Source organism: Cryptotermes secundus, unplaced genomic scaffold (genome assembly GCF_002891405.2).
Source record: "Cryptotermes secundus unplaced genomic scaffold, Csec_1.0 scaffold1982, whole genome shotgun sequence".
Classification (NCBI taxonomy): domain Eukaryota; kingdom Metazoa; phylum Arthropoda; class Insecta; order Blattodea; family Kalotermitidae; genus Cryptotermes; species Cryptotermes secundus.
In genome coordinates this window covers 8,213-32,311 of record NW_019740682.1, presented here as the reverse complement: position 1 = coordinate 32,311, position 24,099 = coordinate 8,213, and the positions used below count along the sequence as shown (strand labels likewise).

Below are 24,099 nucleotides of genomic sequence, written 5' to 3'. Positions count from 1 at the left end.
TTCGATCGGGAAAACGCCTTTGGTATTCTTCAACAGCAGCACGTGCATTGCGACCGCAAAATCCACACACAAAATGCATATCACAATATTCCACGTGTGAAAACACAAGAGGCATTTCAGCAACTCATCACACAACTAATTTACCACCCATTCACGACCCCGCCGCAACGTAAACTGTAGGTTGTGCATGAGATCACGGCGAGTGTGACACCACCACACACAAGTACAAACAGATAACAGTCACAGCTGACTGTCCACAGTGCGTGGACCTGCAAGAAGACCACACTTTTCTCGGGCCATTATCTCCGTAACCGTTCAACTTTGGACATAGGTGTTTTGGGTTATATCGGCATACTTTAACATAAGGAACACCCTCCCGAAGTTTGGCACATTCCTCCTGGGACACCCTGTATTTAATTTGGCCCTTTGTCTAGAGACAGTGATGCTTAATAAGTAAAGAATAAGTTGTCAAAGGAACTTACATCAAGGAACAAGTGAAGGATGAATGCAATAATGCCGGCTATGAAATATACCTCCTCCATCTGGAACAAAAACCAGTACAAGAGATGTATAAGGATTAATTGTATTGGGAACTCATCTACTGATCAAGTGACTAAGTTTCTGAAAGATACCTTTCAAATATATCGAAATTTATTATTTTCCAAATCCCTTCAAGGAAATTTGAACGAATCTCTCTCTCAGAAAACATTTCAAAACATAATTTAGCCAAAATTGTTATTCTTTGTAGGGAGCTACTTAGAGACAAGCTAGAGGTTATGCATAAATTATTGCTTTTCTGAAACTTACGGTCAAAGTTTCCTTAACAATTCCACGAATATAATCATTGATACCTGAAAAATAATAAATAAAACGACATGAGAATGCTACACAGATGCACATTTACACTCCAAATATCTCAATTGTTACAGAAATGCCAATTTCTTCTCTTTCAAAAGAGCAGGGCAAGCCCGGGTAATTTCACAGCATGGCAACCCCTTAAAACACACAACGTTATTTCACTGTCTGTTTAGATCAGTGCAATTAAAATTAACTACACGTACTGCCTCCCGAATACACGAAAAATCGGGTAATTCACAAAAGCCAGCATAAACTCTCTCAAATATAGAGCAGGCGTGGGGCGAACGGTGGAATGAGAACTGGTAGGAGAAACTGGAGCACAAAGAGAAAACCCTGCCCAGTGCCACTTTGTCCGTCACAAATATTAAGAGGCATTTTCTGAGATGGAACCCAGTGAAAGAAGATGGGTGAGCTACTAACCACCTGTGCTACTCCACGGTCTACTCTAACCCATATACATAATATCAAATTATGTATGTTAGGAACTGTGGAACCATTGTATTGACGCCTAGAATTACAGTATTAACAGCGTGCTTCCATCTACTGATAGTCTCACTGGTGAAAGGGGATATCGTATCTGTGGGTTATGAATCACACAACAATACGCACATGTTACACATTAAATGTAACTTGACTATCAGGACGGGACATTCGCCACTTCAATGGAAAGTCACGCAGGTCACATGATTCCGGAATCTCGTAGACCGCGGCGGAAGCCAGCTCATATAGACCTATGAGCCTACTCCCAGTAAAGAACAGACTCCTCGAAAGAGCAGTACTCAAGAGATTACGCCAGGTAGTAGAAGAAACCCAACACCTCCCAGACAGAAACACTCTACCATAGAACAAGTATACTCCGAATTGCACAGATAATAAGAGGAACTGACTGCTATGCGGCGTTCCCAGACATCACACAAGCGTATGATAAAGTATGGCACCCAGGCCTCTTGTTCAGTATCAGAGAAACCTTCCCTATGCAGACTACTGAATATTGGAATCACATCTGAAGGGGCCCATACACGTACGAGTCTGGCTCGCGAGCCCGACTCGTCCGTGTTTCTGTCGCAAAGTTGGGAGTCAGCTCATCCACTTATGGTGAAATTCATCAGAGTCAAGCTCACCGAGCCAGACTCATACGTGAATGGGTCCCTTAACGGATAGACCCTCTCAAGTAAAATTCAAAGACGAAACCAAAAACTTAAGTAAAACAAAAGCAGACATACCACAAGGAAGTGTCTCAGGACCTGTCCTATATCTTATCCACGCAAGCGACCTCTTTACATCAGACAACACAACTGCTACCTTCACGGATGTTACAGCAATCTTAGACACACATGAAGGTCCAGCAATAGCCTCAATGAAACTCCAAGCCACCGTGAATAAACTTGATTAGGCGAAGAAATGGAGAATTAAAATAAATTGAAGCAAATCTACGCAAATTACATTCATCCTACGCAACCAAACCTGTCTGACAGTGAAAATAGACCATGTTGAACCACCCAAGAAAGAAGTGAAATGAGATGGGCAAAGCATGTCAAAACCAAAAGAAAACAGCTCAACCATCGAACTCGTCCAGTGCTTTCAATCCAAGACCTCCGACCTATTGGAACGCACCTTGCTACGTAAACAACCACAGGATCCATGAAGGTCTCCAAATGAAAACAGTGCTCCGTAAAATAAAAAAGTGGAATACCAGATTCTTAAGAAAATTAGAAAAGCACACAAATGCACTAGCAGCAAAAATGTTAGACAATAGCGAAACTACACAGACTCAGAAGACACACCGTCCTAACTCTACAAGAGAGGCCTGAGTAAAACCCCAATACAAGCATTCAAATCATATCTAATTGAAAACAAAAATGAGTATCACTTATGCCACTGGGCATAACTCATTCACGAGCCAGTACTTACTGCAGATATATATTTATAGCACTCTGCAGATTATGTATAATAAAGGTGTGAAAAAGATCAGATATTGGATCGGGAATAAAGGACTTCACAGCTACTATATATGTACATTATTATATTATCTAGTATACATGTAAACCTGCAAACAATCAGAATATACTGACAATAGACGGTCAATGACTTTGACAAATGTGAGATCTGTCCTCTCGTCAGAGAGGCCGACCCATATCGAAATAACCGTAACTGTCTGTTAAGTAACTAAGACTTGGTCATGAACCCCAAAGGGGGTCAGAAACCAAAACGAATGGACTGACCGTTCATTGGTCGCGATGTGACTTGACTTTGATATTACCTCGCAATGACCAGTGAAGACTATAACAATCTGCTATGTTTTTGTGCTTGCCGTATTTATTTGTAGTGTGTGTAAATTATAATCATTTGTAGTTACGAGTCATAACTGTACAGTAAATAAAGTAATCAATCCAAACCCAGTATCTAGTCACTAACATGTGAAAATATTTTACTTACCTGCCACAAACAGGGTGCCTGCCGAAACTACAAACCAAATCTGGAACAGAAGTTCGTAAGAAAACATTTCTGCCTGAAACAATGTATGGAAAAAAATAGATTTATCTTTTATTACACTAACAACAAAGAAATCTACAAACTAGCAAGACTAAAAAACAAAACAATTGTAGAACCTCCATGAAAGGCCAAAGGGATCCCACAGTGCATGCGACGCCGACAATATGGTCATACAAGATCATATTGTAACAAACCATTATGTATGTGTAAAATGTGATCGGTCGCACAGCACACAGAGCTGCAAAAATCAAAAAACACGCCTGCAAAATGTGTAGTCGGAGGAGGTCCATATCAGGCTAATTACAGAGTATGTGAATATTGTTACAGTTTATTGAAACAACCAAATAACACTAACAATAGACTAACATTCAACACAACGCACTAACCCAAAGTCAACCAGCTCAGTTACAACTAGGAATCAGTTATTCAGAACCACTTAAAGGGAAGAGAAACCAAGAACAAAACATCACATACTTAGGAGAAGCAAGGGAAAATACTAACAACAAAAATACAACTAATTTAACCAAATTTCTTGAAGAATTTAAAGCAATCTTCCAACAACTCACCCAACAAGACAGCATGATATTAAACATGCTATCAACGTTAATATCTCAAATCCATTAAATTCCTTGGAATTGCACCATGGATCGCCAACTGCCTTCTCGAGCAAAAAAATGAACTAGAGATATTCCTTCAACACAACATCACAGACATTATGCTGATAAGTGAAACTCATTTCCCTGATAGATCTTACTTCAATATACCAAAGTATTTAACATACTCCACTAACCATCCCGACACTACAGCACATGGAGGAACTGTTATATTAATAAAAAGAGCGTAACCGTCCATTCTGACTGGAGGAGTGTTGTGTGAAAATTAAATTTTGTATTAAGTTAAGATTAACAATATTACAAACAAAGAGATCCGGCAGATAGCCAGCTCTTACACGCGGAAGGGACATAGTTCAAGTTTTGCTATGTGAACAGGAAGTAACATCTGGTACTTTCCTGGAATTCTGGCAGTTTCAGCAACGTCGGAAAGGCTTTGAGAAAATGAGAGCTGACAGCTTGGGACAGCAATAACTTAGAAGTGGGACGGCCGGAGCCTCACACCCTGACTGTAATGCATCAAGGGGCTGTCACCCTTAGCGTCAGGTCAGCATCTGCCAGAATCACATAGCAGAGCAACATGATTGGTAATTCAAAATTTAGGGAACCTCCTAGTTTGAAAATTTAACCAATGGCAGAAGTGTAGGAGTGGATTTCTCTTGGAGTCTGGGGTTCGTGGACCTCAGAATTCAGAGAGAGGGCATTCCACCTCGAAAAGTCTTGACACTTCTTTCGGCAAAGTCGGACACTAAATTTACCACTACGGCCCTTCCGTAGAATAGTATAAGTACAGTACAAAGCAACAGTAGTAAGAAATTCAGTTGTATTCAGAAAGCCGGAAGGTATTAAAGGACTACCAAGTGCAACCGTCGAAAGGTGGGTGTTTGTAGTGAAGTGTTCTTCCTGCCCTGTCCGAGCCAGACCCTTATAAGACCCTGGGATAGGAACCCAGCCCTACTCATTAAAGTAAAGAACCCAAAGAAGTGAGCGGTGGTGGAGTGGCACACAACGAAAAGGGCACAACCGAAGTGAGCGGTTACAAGAGCTATTAACCATTATGAGCTCCCCAACTACAAATTAAATCACCTACAGGCCACAGTGATAACAGTAAAGATGACCCAATACGAGTTAACTGTTGCTGCAGTTTACTGTCCACCAAAACATATCATCAAAAACGCGAATTTCAACGATTTCTTTCAAACGCTGGGACACAAAATTGTAGCAGGCGGAGATTATAATGGCAAGAACACCTTATGGGGATCTGGCCTAAAAACGATCAGAGGCAGAGAATTATCACAAACATTACAACAGCAAAAATATTTGCACTTGTAAACAAGCACGCCGACATACTGGCCAACAGATCCCAACAGAACCCCTGACCTCTTGGACTTCTTCGTTACTAATGGAATCTCTTCAGATTACATGTATGTGGTACGCAGTCTCGATCTCTCTTCAGATCACACACCAATTATACCCACTGACAGTAGTCATAATATTCACAAAACACCAAGAAGTAAACTGAACAACAACAACAAAATACAGGATGACACTACAAGAAGATATAAATCTAAATGTGAGACTTAAGAGGGCAATGGAAATTGACAGCACACTAACCTCTCTAATCAACACTATAAAACAGGCAACCCAAGATGCTACATCTAACATCACCTTCCAAAATAACACAAGAAATGTTCCAATTGAAATTAAAAAACTCATAGCTCAGAAAAGAAGAGCAAGTTCAAGGTGGCATAGAAGTCAAGCACCAATAGATAAAACAACATATAACCATATAAGTAATAGGCTGAAGTGTAAAATAAAAGAGGCAGGAGAAAGATCCTTCTCTAAAAATACAACCAGCCTTAACAGACATGACAATACCATCTCGAAAACCAAGACACAGATACATCCTATAAGAAATGAAATGGCGCCGCAAACATTGTGGGCAAGAAGTGAAGAAGAAAAAGCACCTATGTTTGCTGAACATTTTGCCACAGGTTTTACACCATACTGACAAAGAAATAGAAAGACAGATATCTGAAAATATCAGCATTATACCAGAAATAAAATTTTTTTACAGTTAAAGAAGTGCAAAAGGTAATAGCTTTCCTAAATTCAAGAAAAGCATCTGGCATTGTCGAAGTGACCCCATATTGTTAAAAGAATGTCAAGGAAAGGGTTAATACTTCTCACATATATATTTAATGCTGTTCTCAAATATAAATACTGGCCAAATCAGCTAAAAACAGCAGAAATAATCCTGATCTCCAAACCAGGCAAAAATCTTAATAGTGTGTCATCCTATACTCCTATAAGTTTATTACCCATCATATCTAAGCTCCTCGAAAGACTTCTCATAAAAAGAACAGGGTCTGACCCAAACACAGAAGAGTGGATACACCATCAATTTGGTTTTAGAGAAAACCACTCCACTGTACAGAAGATACATAGAATAACACACAAAATACACAAAGCATTAGAAAATAAAGAATACTGCATATCGGTCTTCCTCGATGCAAATCAAGCCTTTGATAAGGTATGGTATCCAGGACTACTGTACAAAATCAAGAAATATCTGCCCATCACTTATTTCCACTTGCTAAAATCCTATATAAATGGCAGAGAGTTCAGAACGAGAATCAATGATACTATATCTAACAATTTCGCAATAAAATCAGATGTGCCACAAGGCAGTGTCTTAGGACCACTACTTTATTTACTGTATACAGCAGACCTACCAGTCAATGCCAACACAACAATGGGCACATTTGCGGATGATACCGTGATCCTCTCAACCAACATAGATCCAGCAATAGCTATCTTCACTTTGCAAAATCATCTAAATCAAATACAAGTGTGGACAAATACATGGAAAATAAAAATCAACGAAACCAAGTCACTGCAAGTAAACTTCGGTCTAAGAAGAGAACAATGTCCTGCAATTTTCTTTAATAACATACATATACCTGAATCACCCAGCACAAAATACTTAGGTATTCATCTAGACAACCATCTAACCTGGAAGAAACACATTACTAAAAAACACAAACAGATTGATCTAAAAATCAAGGATATGCATTGGTCAATTGGAAGATATTACAGGCTCTCATTAGACAACAAAATCTTACTTTACAAAACAATAATAAAACCAATTTGGTTATATGGAGTGGAAATATGGGGATGTGCTAGCAAAACCAATATTTCCATAATCCAAAGATGTCAGTCAAAGATACTACTGTAGCCGTACCACTGACACCACCAGCTTTATTTGTAATCAATATTTCTTTTTAGGCTAGTCGTCCATTGGAAGCGGAAACCTGCGAACTGCGATTCGGCCGAATCTGTGCGAGTCTGTTCGTCCGAATTCGTGCGTTCATTGCGCGTCCTTTGGATGCGTGTTCGGCCGATGCCATTCACGTTGTCATGGCGCTGTCTGAAGATTTATGTGATCTGTACGCGTTAGATACTCCTTTACTGGCTAGGTGACGAGCACAGAATAGGAGAAAAGAGTGGATTGGTGAAATTTTATCAAAAAGACAAAACGTTTGATGAATTTTCTCATATATGGAGTGATTTACAAGAGGACGAGTCACAGTATTTTGGTTATTTTCGCATGAAGCAAGATACATTTGAATACACATTAAGCTAAGTATATCAGTTGAAGTAGTACAGTAACTTCCGAGAAACTATTTCACCTGAAGAACGTAACGTTAAGTTCAGGATTTGATAAGAGTTTGAGAAAACAAAATATTACATCGATGTTATATTATTCTTGCTTCTTATTGACTACATACAAACCGTTCTTTCTACAAAGGAGCGAAATTACTATAATACACAGCGGCATTGTTCTGGTCTGTTACTAATTCATTGCTGTGGGAACTATTATGGGAAATGCAAGTCGATTCAAAGGATAGAGGCGAAACATTGACGTGGACATCACACTGCTGTTTCGATCCTCCTGTTCCTGCAGTAAAACATCCATCAATTTCACGCGTAATCGCAGCTGTCTTTCTTCAGGCAAGCTCATCAGAAATTGATAGTCACTATCCTGCTTCATTTGAGAGCTCTTTTGGAAGTAACTCAACTTTTTAGATTCTATTTCAAAGAATTTGTCATCGTAATTAATTCTTTTCTTTCCTCTTTTTAGCGGACTTTTGAAATGCTCTTTTTGTGCCGGAGACGTATTTACAGGTGCATCATTCTCGATATCTGATTGAAAATCTGGAGTAGAAAATGCATCATTATATTCACTTTGTGTTGTAATATTATCAGTGCCTGTCTCAATACAGGCGTCCGCAATGTCAGGAACACTACTCGACAGATTTCTCGGTTGAACAGTATCAGTTCGTAGGTGGTGAACGCAGCTCTTCGTCCGAAAAATCCAAACCAATCTGGATATTTCGCAGTTCGCAAGTATACGCGCGTTCACGGACGAATAGTGCTGCTACCAATGGACGCACTCTTAACCTGATGTAAGCTGTTAGGATCGTTCGGCCGTTTCCGTGCGTGTTCGGACGAACTCCTCATCGCAACTTTCCGCTTCCAATGGACGACAGGCCTTAGAGCAATTAAGCATAGGATGTAGTAAGGAACATTGAAAGGTGACTTAGCCCGATTCTTGGTTTCAAGAATAGGGCCTACTTCACTGCTACAAAGACCAGGTAGGAAGCACCCCGCAGTTTTTTTCTTGGAAATTCAGTTCGAAATTAGACCGGCGGGATCCTTTGGTAAAGTTACACTTGACAGATTTTTGAACCCCGTTAAGTAAAAAATGGGAAGGCCAGCAACCCACGCTACTGGCATAATTTTTCAAGCAGCTGTCATAAAGGACGTTAGGACTTTAAGGTCCAAAGTCCCATTTAAAGCTAGGTGATTGGAGCAGTGAGAATTATGGTTAACTCCCCAAATTCGAACTGTTCCAATCAGCAGAAATTAGGGTAGTAACTTGGAGGCGGAGTTGAAGCTGTGAAGATTTCTGGCTTCAAAGCAGAGTCAGCCTGCTGGAGGGGTCTCTGAAAAACTCTCCAAGTGTACAGTCGAAAAATTAGCGTCACTGAGTAACTCTGCAAAATTTAATGTGAATCTTACTTTGGCTTAAGAGTTTAAGTGAAAGTGTTAGTTTCCGGTTCATCCCCCCCCTTTTACTGAAATGTAAGCCTGTATAGTAAGCTTACTGGCGCCCAGTATTAAAGTAACCCATATCCCACAAACAATTATCCACAACCACAACAAAAAAGGGAAGCAGAACTGGATAAAAAGGACGCAGCAGCAACCTGCAAACTCCGAGTACCAACAGGTGAGAGGGAACGGCTAGAGCAGCAGCTACAACCAGCGACCAAGGGGCCAAAAGGACAGTAAGAGAAGGAAGGTGGCACCAACGGAGTGAGCGGTTATACTGAGGAAAGTGATGCGACAACGTGGCAGCACGATATCTCGACGAAGGCGGGATAAATGGGAGAAGAGTCAGCTACGACGCTACATACAACACACGTAACTACGATCATCAGGAATCACGTGGCAGCTCATCCTACAGAAAGCGGTTAAGGACGGAGCTGGAAACTACCAGTTCTGCGTCTCCAGCCAACCCAACAAAAGTCAACAATCACCGTCGAAAAGGTTAGTGGTGGAGTAAAATGGCAAGCCGTGCACTTCGGAGTAGGACGGTATAAATATGCCCAGAGGACTTGGAAGTACAGGCAGGGGAGAATATGAGCAACAGACAAAGTGAGCAGCCAGAGGACTTAGGCAGTTTAGGTGAACTGCAACCGTCCCGTCTCCGGTAGCGTCCTTCCCGCCACCGCTGCTGCTGGCTCCTCTTCTTTTCAGTCACTCCCGTTTCCCCCCTTTTACCACTTTGGTTCTATCTCAGGGTAGGTTGGGCGTCAGTGGGGTGGAGGAGACCTAGGAGTTCCTGGTAGGGCATGAGACCCTCTCAGGGTGTTGCACGGGTTACATTCGGGGTGACCCTATTTATTGAATGTAGACTAACTCGAATGGTGGTTGCTTTTATTTATTCACTCTTACACTGGATTACACTTATAGGGGGTTGTTACACTGCTATAATCCACTTTTTCGGATGTTGTTTTGTTGATTCAATTCTCTGAGTATACCCGGACACGTCTAAACTATTCGAGGTTTGACTTTTCTGTGTTCCACTTTCGGACACGTCTACTTTATTCAATGCCCCACTTTCGTGTGTCTGCCTGGCGTCAGCTTCGCCAAAGCGTGGTGAAGCCAACCCACGCAAATTCTATCTCACAGTTTCACTACTTGGGTAGTGTTAGATGATTGGTTAGAATAAACTAATTATTTTAAATTTGACCAATAAGGTCTTGGACTTGCTTGCCCTTAAGGCAAAATGCAACCAAAGCTCTTGGGATTCCCACTGACCTTATACTGTATGTTATCACTCGTGTGAAGTCCCTTAGCTTTTGCGCACAAGTTATAGCGTGCATTCCTGGGCAAGAGGTTCTGAATTGGGTTACCTAAGGGCAGTCATAAACTCCGTTCAGCTTCAGAACCCAGTGACCGAACAGACATTTCATCCCAAGAAGTAGCGGTAGGACCTCAGCCAGATGCTTCAACAGTAGGACCGGAAGTCGAGGCTGGAACTCCTAGTCCCGAGTTACTCGGTGCAGGCCATTCTATCGAACTAAAATGCTTGCGGGGATAATTGCAGCTATCCAGTAAAGCAATGCAACATTACAGAAAAGCGTTAGGGCCGAACTTAACACTCTTCGAGAACAAAAGCAGGTGTTCCAGGAAAATATTAGAGCAGATATTCAGTGTCAGGACTGACCTACGATCTGAAAACGATAAGTTGATTAAAGGATTTGAGTCACAAACACAGGAGGCCAAGAAGGAATTTGCGGCCAAATTAGACTTGGAAACCAGACGCCTAACTAACTTAGTCGGGAAGGCACAGCAGGAAACAGAGACGGAGTTTGCAGCGGTCAAAAAGACAAATGCAGGCCCTTAGTACGGACTTCGAGGACCGATTGGAGCAGTCCCAGACTAACACGCAGGTAGTAATCAATGAACTTACGGGCCAAATAGCACACCATAGGTCCGGGTTCGAGGCTAACCTCGCCCAGCTAGGTCAAGAAAGCAATAATGGACGCTCCAGAAGAACTTGAAAGAAACCACTAAGTCAGCCAGTCAGGAGAAAACTGCGGTGGAACGCCGATTTGAGCAAGTAGACGCAAAATTTATGGCACTAGAAAGCAAAATTGGGGAAATTCAGAGTAAGCACAATTTGGTGGATGTGCGTACGATAGGCCACGGCGCAATCTCTCCTTCAGTAGTGCAGTCGGATGAGCAACCAAGGGATCAGGAAGGTACAATTGGCAACGAAGGGCAGGCTGGAGGGAACAACAGCTGCTCTTGCCGGCCAACCCGTTGTAACATGGGTGCAACTAGCAGTGTGAATGAAATGACCGAACCTGTCTCAGTGGCTACTTTCCTAACCAGCTGAGAGCTGCCTTTGCCCTTCTTTGATGACGATTCGGACACAAACCCGGTATTATATCTCCGGCGCCTTGATGAGTTCATAAAATTAAGAAATGTACCTAAGAGTTTAGAACTGACAGTAGCCTATAGGTCCATAATAGGGCACATGAGTAAACAGTGGGTGGAGGCTGTCAGCCGGAATTTGGCTGATTACGAAGCATTTAAGAAAGAATTTCTGAATTCCTGGTGGGGAGCGGCTCGCCAGAGCTTGAGCAAGTGCAACTTGTACCAAGCCAAGTACAATAGACAGTCTGGCTTGTCACTGTCTGGCCACTTCCTCAAGTACACCACTATGGCATCGTATCTGGATCCTAGGCCATCAGATCCTGAAATTATAGAAGCGGTGCGTTACCACTTCCCGGTGGCGGTCCAGGGAGCGATGCTGACGAATCAACTAAAAACTATCGGGGATACATTAGACCTCCTGAGAAGGGTAGAGGTCTTGTAAGCAGGAGAAGGGTTCCACAGGACTCCTAACCAGCCCCAAACGCAACACCCCAAAGCAGTAAGACAGGCTACGCACCCAGTTAGAGGAGATAACAGGGTTCAGACACAAACCCAGGTTAGGCACATTCAGTATTCGCGCTCCCAGAACCGCCGTAATGGCAACTGGAGACTCAATGGAGGCAACGAAGGATACAGGGATAGAGAGTACCAAGGTTCAGGCTCCCACAATCTTAACCCCAACGTTCCCCCTTTTCAAGGGTCTCAGGAACAGGTGCAACCCACCGGTTCGGGTGAGCATTCGAGAAACTAACGACTGGAGTCATTGCGGACCGAATGTCTCCCGCTAGTAAACCCAGCAATTTTCAAGGTTCATCCAGCGCATCTAAATTAACTAACGACCCTAGAGGAGAGGGTGAGATAGGTAGAAATTCTAGGAAGAGTGAGGTGAGAGAAACCACCGACTGTGTAGTACTATTTATTAACGACGCTGTGCTAGTCCAGAGTCCACAGATCGAGATTAAAGTAGCAGGTAAATGGGCGATTAACGCAATGCTAGATTCAGGTAGTGAAGTGAATCTCCTGTCAGAGGGAGCATATGAGAAGCTCATTAAAGCGGGTGTGGAAATCCCGGTGTTACAGGTAGAAAGTGTTCTAGTGACGGCGTTTGGTAGGCGATCCAGGCGGATACGTCACCAGGCACTGATCGAATTTACAGTGGGCGAGGACTTCTTTGAAAGTGTTTTCATGATCTCTTCTCAACTCAGTAACGAAGCGATTATAGGCTGTCAATTTCTGAAAGAATATGGCATTAGGATCAATTTCAACTCGGGGACATTCAGTTATGTCCGGGAGGGCGTAATGAGAGAACAGACTTTTTCAGCTAAAGCCGAGTGTCCGGTGGTAAGACGTAATGAGCGAAGTGTGACAGGGGAATCTCCCTGCCCAAACCACTCATCCTCAGGTCAGCGACCTACAAACCCATCAGCTGATCCTGAAAGGACTCCCCTTCTAGGAGCAGTTCACAGCTGTTCTTGAATTATCATCCCACCGAACAATTTTGACTGGCAGTGAGTCACAAGACGGCACTCAACTCAATTGTAGTGAGACCGAGAGTAGGTCAGATGAAGTATACAGGGACTGTGCTTCCCTTACTGGTGTCGCAGGAAGCGACCGTTTCATTAACGAAATTACGCGTGTCAAGGTAGATGCTGCGGAGAATAGGAATCACCAGGACCGAGGCTCTGTCAGTAGAGTTGCAGACTCCAACCAAGGGTTAGAGATTAAGCCCGTAAAAAAATCCTGCCACAAGGTCACCCCATCCATAAATCTAGATCACATTCCCCCGAACCCAGGTCGTTACGGAAGACCGACGTGTCCGGCTTGGTTGAACAAGTGACAAGTCTTTCAGCCCTAGAGCGAAGTAGACTATGTGAAGTCTTGATAAAGTACCTGAGCCATATGACGACTAAGCCTGGGAGGTGTAATTTGTTGCAGTATAAGTTCCATGTACAGACAGATACGCCCATTATAGGGTACTCTAGACAGATACCTTTCGCGGTCCGTCCAGCCGTCCGGGAGCAAATTAATTAGATGCTAGAAGATAACATTGTGAAGCCTAGCACCTCACCTATTTTGAACCCTCTGACAGTAATTAGCAAGGGAGGAGGAAATATTCGACTCTGCGTGGATGCCCGTAAGGTGAACCACTTTACGGTCCCCGATCATGAGAGAGCGCCACCACTGCAAGAACTATTACAGAGATTTGAGGGAGCCCAGTACTTTACTTCCCTAGATCTCAGTTCTGCTTACCTACAAATCGAACTTCATAAGGACTCTAGGAAATACACAGCCTTCCTATTTGATTCGACTGTGTACCAGTTTAAAAGGGTACCCTATGGAATTAGAAATTCCCTACCGGCGTTTATACGCGCTACTAAATTAGCCCTGGGTGGAGACCACCTTGAAAATGTTGTGTTTTACATGGATGACATTCTGATAACACTCTAAAACGTTTGAAGACCATCTAAGGCATCTGGATACCGTACTCGGTAAACTTACTAAGGCAGGCTTCACTATTAATGCTACTAAGTGTCGTTTCTGCAAAGACGGAGTTAAATTCTTGGGCCATTGTACCGATCGAACAGGAGTGTCAGCTGACCCTGATCGGATACACGCCATTCTAAATTACCCAGCACCAAGGAACAGTAAGCAATTGCGACAATTCCTTGGGACATTTTCATAGCAGGTTCGTTGTTGGCTATGCAAATTATGTGGCACCCTTGACGCCTCTCTTGAAGCAAGGTGTAAAGTGGGTATGGACAGGGGAAGCATTCATGTGCTTGCGCGAGAGCTTTGCGCGCAGCATCAAACTCATCCACCCACATGATCTCCCATATGCAATTTACACTGATGCTAGCAAACTGGGAATCAGCTCGATTCTGACACAAGAGAGCGGCTCCGGTGAGACTTTAATTATTTCAACTGCTTCCAGAGTGTTGAGCCCAGTAGAAAGGAGGTACACCACCTGCGAACAGGAGTTGCTCGCTGTGGCCTATGCTCTCAGAAATTCCGGATATATGTGATACGTCACTCCGTCACAGTATATTCAGATAATAAATCCTTGTCATTTCTGAAGCGGTGTAATTTGACCTTAAGCCGAGTCACGCGCTGGGTAATGCAACTTCAGGAGTATGATTTAGAAATTGTCCATATTAAAGGCACAAAGAACGTCTTTGAAGATCTGCTGTTCCGCAACCCCACTGTGTTAAGCCGAGAGGGCCGCGACCTAGTAATGAAGCCTAGAGAGATGTTTGTGGCGAAAGTAGATTTGGGTATCGACAGGACTCCTATGAAAGAATTAGGCAATTGGTCGGAACACCAACTTGGTGACCCTACATTAATGAAGATAAGGGAAGAATTGGAGAGTAACCCCACTAAATTAGAGGGTAGGTACATGCTTAGAGATAATATCCTGTACTGCAAAAACGACAGGACGCACTGTTGCTGGAGGACCATGCTACCTAGACAACTAGAGTACATGGTGATCAATTACGTGCATACGTTATTAGGGCATCAGGGCACTGATAAGTGTATGTACCAGATCTCGCAATCTTTCTACTTGAAATCTTTGGGTAGGAAAGTGCGAAAATATGTGGCGCACTGCGACATTTGTCAGCGGGCAAATCATCCTAACAAGGCATACGAGATTGAAAGAATATCTCATTTACCAACAAGACCAGGAGCATTACTGACCTTAGACCTCTATGGGCCACTCCCTACAGGTCGTGGTGGAGTAAAATATTTGTTGGTGTGCCCGGAATTCTTTACTAAGCATGTTACCCTTTACCCACTAAAGGCAGCTACTACTCGGAGCTGTCTGAAGAAACTCAGGGAACACCATTTTCAGAGAGTGATTACACCTGAGGTGATCCTGTCAGATCGTGGATCGCAATTTGCGAGTCCGGCATGGCAGAAGGCACTGGCGGAACTGGGCATCCAGTGTAAATACTGTCCTATTCGACACCCAGAAAGTAACCCTACCGAACGCATTATGCGCGAATTAGGTAAATACTTTAAGATCTACTGCCACGAGACCCATAAGAAATGGCCAGAACTCGTGCCGTACATTGAAAACTGGCTTAATTCTTCAGTAAGCTCATCTACGGGGTACGACCCCATGGAGTTGCTCGGCGCGAATCCGAGGCCGGATGATTCCCGCAAATTGCTGAAGAAGGATGCAGACCAGTTACCTAGGGAACACGCCTTAGCTGACAAACTAATAAAAGCCTACGCTAGGATGAAATTAAAAGCTCACCGTCGGAACCGAAGACGTAAGACCGCTAGAACAAAATGGAAACCTAGTTTACGGGAGTTAGTACTAGTGAAACGCCAGCCCAATTCAGATGCAGCACACGGGATCATTAGCAAGTTTCAGCTACCGTATGAGGGTCCCTACCTGATCCACCGAAAAACTAGTCCCTCTACATATGAATTAGAGGATGCAGAAGACAAGATATGGGGGCTTTTCAGTATTAAAAATCTCAAATTTATTTAGCCGAGAGGATCGAGGATGAAGAGGAAGTCGACCAGGCGACATAAACTTAGCCTATCCATTGTCATTTGTGCCGATTAAATTTGTAAGCTAAATTTCAGCCCAGGAGTGTATTTAACGTAATACCAAATGAAGGTAACAGCCAAAATCTTAAAAAAAAAAATAAAATAATTTTTTTTCGAGATTAAGAAATTTTACAAATTGCTAGGGTCAACTAGACGTAGTAAAGAATGTGTAGGGAAACGAAAGGAATGAGGGTTACGAACTAGCAACTGTTACGTTCGGTAAAAGAAATGAATAATAACTAAGACATTGTCAAGAAGTATTTCTGTTTAGATAATAATTTCTTTATAATAGTTAACACATAAGATTTTATGTATCACGTTAAGTGTGTCTACCATAGTAAGCAAGCAGTAGAGTAGGAATAAGAAAGAGACAGAGTATTAGAAATTGGTTTATCACACTGGAGTTAGCAAGTACCGGCAGGCAAGAGGAGTGTTAGTCCGCTCAATCACATGACGGGACCCACATACGTATGATTACTAACGCCCCATGGTATGTTTCCAATATAACACTCCATGAAGACCTGAAAGTGCCGCTAGTAAAGGAAGTCATAAAAGGGAAAAGCACAAGATACCTCAACAAAACAGAAGGACATGAGAACGTACTAATTCAAACGTTACTGGAACCAAACAATGGACGAAGACTAAAAAGGAATTGGCCAGCCGACCTGAGAGAGGGTTAACGAGGGCTTATCTCTGGATAAGCACTCTTCACGTCACGGGGAATACTGCAGCTAATTAGCTTATAGAATCAAATGTAATTCTGACTGCTATTATCTAAATAAAAAATCTTTTATTACCAGGCAACAAATCGAGATTCTTCCGTCATTTCGCCTGTAAGTATGTGGAATCGTCAGAAATTATTTTCCATTTTCATCTCACTCGCGAGGCCTTTGCAGAAATGGCCTTGAATGACTCCCTATATGATTACCCGAGAATCGTCTAAGGATTTCAATTTAGCCGTCATTTTCTCGGAAAAGCATGGTCAACACCGGACGAATAAGTAGGTTCATTTGTAGGCGTCACCAATAAATACAAATTACACTGACGTAGAATTTCAGAGCAGATTAAATTCGGAGAATATTTCTAGAATGGCGGCAGCACAAATGCAAGCAGGGGACAGCTCTTTGTGTTTTGGAACTTGTATCGAGCACCAATTCTTGTTGTAAGAGGCGGCGGAGGTTACTGCCATCATGGAGAAGGTCGCTGACGATGTTGCAGTGGGTCGGTGTATAGCTGTTCTCAAGGGTATATTTGACAAAGCAGTTGTGCCGCATCTTTAAGAGACTAGTGATTCTCCGGCGAACCAATTCGTGAGCCTGCGTTTCCCTCCCCTTTGTGGTCGTGAGATTAGGACAGGGTGACGATACATTTCTTCTTGCTCTATTCACCACATGTGGAGCAGTTGTGAAGTGTAGACATTGCTTTGCAGGTGAACATACCATCAGCAATTATCCTACCCCAGCCCCATGTCCACTGGTGATTTCGTGGTAAGTCTCCAAGGTTCACCAGAGGTACCAATTTTAGCAAGGAAAAGGTGTCTACTGTTCGAGCCTTGCAAAGTGGTTCAGTTCAGATTTCAGTGTGGAGCGTTAGCCAGAAGGCAACAACATGACCACGGAAGTTGAAGAATCTCCATTGTTAAGATTCGTTACCAGGAAACGTCTAGTGAAAACACTGTAGGGGAATGGCCATTGCTGACAACTGTTAGAGGCACTATAATGTGAGTCGGAAGGCCGCGAGTTCGATTCCCAATTAGGTTATTGGATTTATAAATTGACTTAATAATTTCGGACGCACTATGGCAGTGGCGTCGCCTCAGAACCTAACAGAAATTAATACCAGGAATCTACTTGGGTGGTAAAGGGAGACCGGTTCGTAAGGCTGACGACCTCACCGCCATCAGTGAGCCGATTGTCTAGAAAATATGGGAGCCTCGACGTCTCACAATCCTATGGGCCTCCACGGCCTGTTACAGAGATAGGTTTACCTTTTCTTTCACCTTACTACGAGTAAGTGACGACTTTTGAAAGAAGACTGAGAAGACTTTGCGTGGAGAGATTTGTTGTGCAGAAATCAGCAAGAGTGTTAGTTATTTTTAGTTACAACCCCTAAGTGCTCAATACGTCTATTAACAAAACCAACCCCAGTCTATAGTCACTAATAAATGTGACAATCAAATCTTTAAAATATGTGAATTGTAATTTTTAAATATTTATTCTGATGGAGAAATGTAACCGATCATAACACATTTGTATACTAATTCCCACTACTAAATATCAGTGCAAATATCTATCAGAAGTTCGCTTGCAGTATGAGAGCTAAGTTACGTAGCCTGCATTCGTTTGCGAGTTTGAGAAATTGACCGCTAAAGTTCGTATCACATGCTCTTGCAAATTTCTAACTATAATATACTGGGTGTTTCAAAGAGAGCTTTAGAACTTTGAAAGCTTATATAAATTTATACACAGGACATACACAACATTTTGAACTGTCATAATATAGCAAAAACACCGAGTTTTACCTCGGATAGTTATGGTTCAATCCGACTTCCATTGGTAATGCGGCAGACGTCCCACCTGTAATTCGAGTTCGGAGCTCAACGACATTTGCAGGCAAAGGTGGTACGACCTCTCCAACTGTAACGAATCCCCATAAGAAAAAAACCAGGGGAGTAAGATCCGAGGAACGAGGTGGCCATGCTATCGGCGCCGCTCTACCAATCCACCGACGTGGGAAACGGGCGTTAAGGTACTCGCGCACTTCTCCAAGGTAATGAGGAGGTGCGCCGTCTTGCTGGATGTGATTGCGTCCTTCTTGGTCATCTTCGTCCAACTGTGGAATGAGGAACTCTTGGAGAATGTCCACATATACGATACCGGCAATGGTCGTCTCCATGAAGAAGGGGCCGTACACCCTTTCTTTACTGAGGGCGCAAAACACGCTCACCTTTGCGCTATCACGAACATGTTCCGGGAAGACACGTGGATTTTCGCTGCTCCAGATCCTGCAGTTGTGGGTATAGACCTTACCACTGACATGAAACGTTCTCTCATCACTGAAAATTACGGAGTCCAGAAACTTCTCATCGTCTTGTATCCGATGAAACATCTGCATACAGAATTCCTTACGAACCTCCTTATCTGCATCCGTAAGGTGTTGAACGATGGATAGTGTGTACCCTTTTAAGTGTAAACGTTTTCGTAACACTCGTCACACAGTAACATTTGGAATACCAGTTTCCCGAGACGTACGTCGCGTTGACTTTCGTGGACTTCGAACGAAGCTCTCCCTAATCTGTTCCAGTGTAGCGTCAGAAACACGTGGCCGACCGGGTGGTTTGGCATGGCGCACAAAACATCCGGTCTGAACAAAATTCTTGTGCCAGCAGTAAATTGTACGCCTACTGGGAGGTTCCTTGCGATGCTGAGTGCGAAATTTCCTTTGAACTTGTATAGCAGGCTTAGTTTCTTCGAACCAAAACACACAACGAGCACGCTCTGCACATGTGAAAGTAGCCATCTTGATTTCAACTGCGTGAGCGCTCGCGTTGGCGATATTAGGTACTACAGTACCACGAGCGTGAAACTCCTCTTTTTTGCTACATTATTACAGTTCAAAACGTTGTGTATATCCTCTGTATAAATTTATATAAGCTTTCAAAAATGTAAAGCTTTTCTGAAACACCCTGTATATTCAACAGCAGCTTGATTTTGCGAGACTTGAGCGTGTGCCATGCACCACGGTCGACCCTACTAGTTTATTCTTTGTCCGCCTTTTCCAGTATTGAGTAGTCTACACTTCGTAATTCTTTGTGAATACAAAGTAAGAGGTTGGCCATCTTCGGGGAGAAACGTGTGTATGGGCACTTCCCTTCACGTGTTCTCCCTCGAGGTTAAAAATCCTCTTAATTGGAAATCTCACTTATAATTCCTATGACCATCCAGTATGAGAAAATATGACCTAGAACTGCAACCTGATAAACGAGAAGTAGCACTTTTATAACATGTAACTAAAGACTGTGTAAAACATGATGAGAAGAAGGTAGAAGCTGTCACGAATTTCCCAGTTCCCACATCGACATTGCCGCTAAAAAGCTTCTTAGGTTTAGCAGGCTACTGCTGATGGTTTTTGCCCAATTTTAGCAAACAGCTAAACCGCTGACACATTTGTTGAAAGAGAACACGTCTTATGTGTGGGATGATAAAACGGATAAGGCTTTCAATACCTTAAACAATGCCTAATAACTGAACCTTTGCTTCAGTACTGATTTCACGCGACCTTTCTTGCTAACTACAGATGCGAATAATGAAGACAATGGAACAGTACTAAGACTAGGATCCACAGACCGGACGTTCCACAGCTTATGCTAGTAAAACTTTAAATAGTAAAGTAAGAAAGTAAAAGCTATTCCTGTAACAGGGTGTGAAGGCCCATAGGGTTGACACGTTAAGGGTCCCGCATTATCTAGACAATCGGCTCAAATATGGCGGTAAGGTTGTCAGCCTTATGCGCCGGCCGCGCTTTACTACCCAGGAAAATTAATTCCTGGTACTCATTTCTGTTACAGGCTGAGTCAACCCCATTGTCATAGTGCGGCTGGAAGGACTAGGTCAATTGAAAAAATTCAGTAATCGTCGTTTCAGACCGTCGTTTCCAAATATCCTTTCATATTCTACAAACATTATAAATTACTTTCGAAATATACCAGAGTTTTTCAGGTAATATTGGAATTAAACGGATAGCGTAGTCGGTATAGCGACTGACTGCGGGCTGGACAACCGAGGGGTGGAGTTCGAATCTCAGTAGGGACAAGAATTTTCTCAACGGTGTCCAGACCCGCTCTGTGGCCCACCAAGCCTCCTATCCAATGGGTACCGGGATCTGTTTGCCCCGGGGGTAAAGAGGAACGGGCGTGAAGCTGACCATTCACATCAAACCAATGCCAAGATGAAGAAAATGTGGATCTATAAATCCACTCCCCCATAAAACTTCACGGCGTGGTGTTTAATTAGTTTGGCACAGGGACAACTTTACATTTTTTATAAACCTATTTCTCACATATTTACTTTTTATGTTATTTCAGAAATATTTATTTACATTTCCTGTCGAAGCACCTAGCAATGCCGCTAAGAAACTTCGTTGGTAAGTCAATGAGTAAGTTACAAATGGATATAGAACTTAAAGAAATAAGAGTACTGATATGCGTCGAATCTTTATTAATTCACTAACATTTATATCCTTGAGAGATGGAAACTCAACCAGATTGAAGACAGAGGAAAATTGATTATTTTGGGTTTACAACACCATCCTAACAAGACTGTGCCGTCTCCCCATGGGGCAAGGTCCATCTGATGCCGAAATACCGAGGGATTCAAATTCACCCTACTTACACAACGAGGAAGAACTTGACAAATTTGTTTTTAAGTGAATAATAATTCCGTCAAGTGTAACCAGCTATGTGTAAGTATGTATAAATACAGCTTTACACGTTTCGGGACTCCAGTAAATCTCTTTTCTAGACCGGAGCCGCTATTTCCTTGAAATAGTTCGTCAATTATACACACAAGGCTGAGTGGACCCCGATCCAGATCCACTACTTATCAGAAAATCTGGTAGCGCCGATAATCGAACCTGGGACCTCAGGTTATGTAGCCAGGAACTCTGACCAATAGACCACAGAATATGGCAATAAAGTTGTAAAGTTTTCCCTGTTCTTAAGTAATAAAGCACTACACCATGCACGTCCATGGGAGCAAGAAAGACAAGTGGACCGTGCAGTGGTCTCCCCACAAATTAAGAGTTGTCTGAAGATGGCCCATGTACGGCCGAAAAATTTTGCAAATTGAAAAAAAAAAAAGATACATATGTAGAACTACAGACCTTCTGAAGTAGTTCAATAGTCACTTTTAGTTGTTAACTTGTACTTTCAGTGTCTTAACGATATTTACGAGTAATAACATTTTATACTATGCAGATCCTAAAGGAAACAGGTATCGACTGGCGTGAAAGATGATTGACTAGCAAACTGTACATGGATAGAGTAGGACTGGACAGAGGGGAGACAAGAAGTGTGCAGACTGGAAGAGGAGTTCGACAAGGATGCTGTTTATCACCGATTCTGTTCAACTTGTACAGCGAATGCCTTACCAAGGAAGCTCTGGATGGGCTCGGAGACTTCAAATTAGGAGGGTAAATTATTCAAAGTGTGAAATATACAGATAACCTTGTGTTAATGGCTAAGGAAGAAACTGTGCTACAGGGCATGATTGCTACATTAACTGAAATTGGAAGGTGCTATGGCATGGAAATGAATCTGGAGAAAACAAAAGTAATGAAAATTTCAAGACAACAAACCCCAGTCACAATAAAGATAGATCAAAAACGACTGGAGAATGTAAAATGTTTTAATTATTTGGGTAGACTGTTAACAGATGATGGAAGGTGTACTAGTAAAATTAAATCCAGGATTGCCATGGCAAAAGCTTCATTTAGCAATAATAATAATCTTTTTGCCAGCAAATTGGACTTAAATTTGAGGAAGAAACTGGTGAAATGCTACATTTGGAGCATAGCTCTGTATGAGGCTGAAACATGGACACTCAGGGCAGTAGATCAGAAACATCTGGAAAGTTTCGAAATGTGGTGTTGGAGAAGGATGGAGAAGATCAGTTTGACCGATTATGTGAGAAATGAAGAAGTGTTAATTAGAGTCAGTGAGCAGAGGAATATCCTACACGAAATAAGAAAACGGAAGGCTAATTGGATTGGTCATGTTATACGCAGAAACTGCCTTCTAAAAGAAGTTATTGAAGGAAAGATGGAGGGGCGGATAAAAGTGACAAGACGGCGAGGAAGAAGACGTAAGAAGATGCTGGATGACCTAGGGGACAGAAGAGGATACTGTCATTTGAAGGAGAAAGCTCTAGATCGCATTAAGTGGAGGAACTGTTTTGGAAGAGACTGTGGGCCTGTCGTCTGACAGATTACTGATGATGATGAAAGTTACAAGTTTTATGAAAAACATATTTGAGGTTTATTTCTTATATTTAAAAATAATTGTTGCATTATTGACGGTGTACCTGAATAAGAATAATACCTCGGTGCAACAGGATGCTGAAATATACTACTATCAGATGTTGTACATTTTTTTAATGTAGTAATGCAGGTTTAAAGAAACTGTGAAGTTTTGTCTGAACACGTGACTCATCTGCCTTCCTACATAAATATATGTACTCAACGTTGAACAGCATTTTTTTATAACACGCTTGCGGGTGCAAGGGGCGGGGCGGGGGGCATGAGGCTTTAGTGAGAACCAAAACGGAACGTTGTTTAAAGCTTTGAAAACCACTGGTCTAGAGTTACTGCTCTATATATTTATTCGCAGATACTGAGTTCCAATATCGGCCGAGACACCGGCTATCTTCTACTAAACCTAATGGCGTAACCCAAATTTCTGTACTCTGCAGTCAGTATACCAAAATTTTCATTCAACAACAGCGAACTAAATTCACACTCTAACCATTCGCTAACCAGAATTTATATCTTAATAAACCAAATTTTTATACCCTCACAATAACTCAGTTAGTGAGTCAAATTCTGACTGTCAATCAATGTATTAATTTTCATACTCTGCAACCAAGGTTCATATCCTAACAATTAATCATGTAACCAACTTTTATATTTCGACAAACAATTAGCAAACCAAATGTTACTTCCTACCACTTAATTACTGAACCAAGTCCATAATCGAAAATTTATGTTATCTATTAATTGACCATAATTTACATTTCAGCAACTCATTAGCCAAATTCTTTCGACCAATTTTCCGTAACAATCTGGAAACTAAAATCCATAGCCTAATCGTTATTGAACCAGAATTACATATTAACAACCATCAGTGGACCGAACACAGGCAAGCACTCGCGCGACCAGACGAGTCGCAGAATATGGCCTGCACGCCAGCTCTGAACTCCTTCGCACCGGCTCTGCAACGCGACGCTCTACGCAACGCTCTAAGTCGGTGGTTCTCAGCGGGGGCCATATGGCCCTCCCAGTTTGACAAGCCGTA

General features: G+C 42.4%; 1 protein-coding gene across 1 annotated transcript in view; it reads right to left on the bottom strand.

Annotated features, from left to right (window-relative positions):
* Nucleotides 1–24,099, bottom strand: part of LOC111872623 — a 55,225-nt gene that overhangs the window by 26,448 nt on the left and 4,678 nt on the right. Inside the window, exons 2-4 of the mRNA XM_033754769.1 lie at nucleotides 3,295–3,367; nucleotides 808–851; nucleotides 483–542 (exon numbers count right to left, since the gene is read on the bottom strand). Of these exons, the coding sequence (XP_033610660.1) occupies nucleotides 483–542; nucleotides 808–851; nucleotides 3,295–3,367 (177 nt within the window). The remainder of the gene's footprint in view (nucleotides 1–482; nucleotides 543–807; nucleotides 852–3,294; nucleotides 3,368–24,099) is intronic.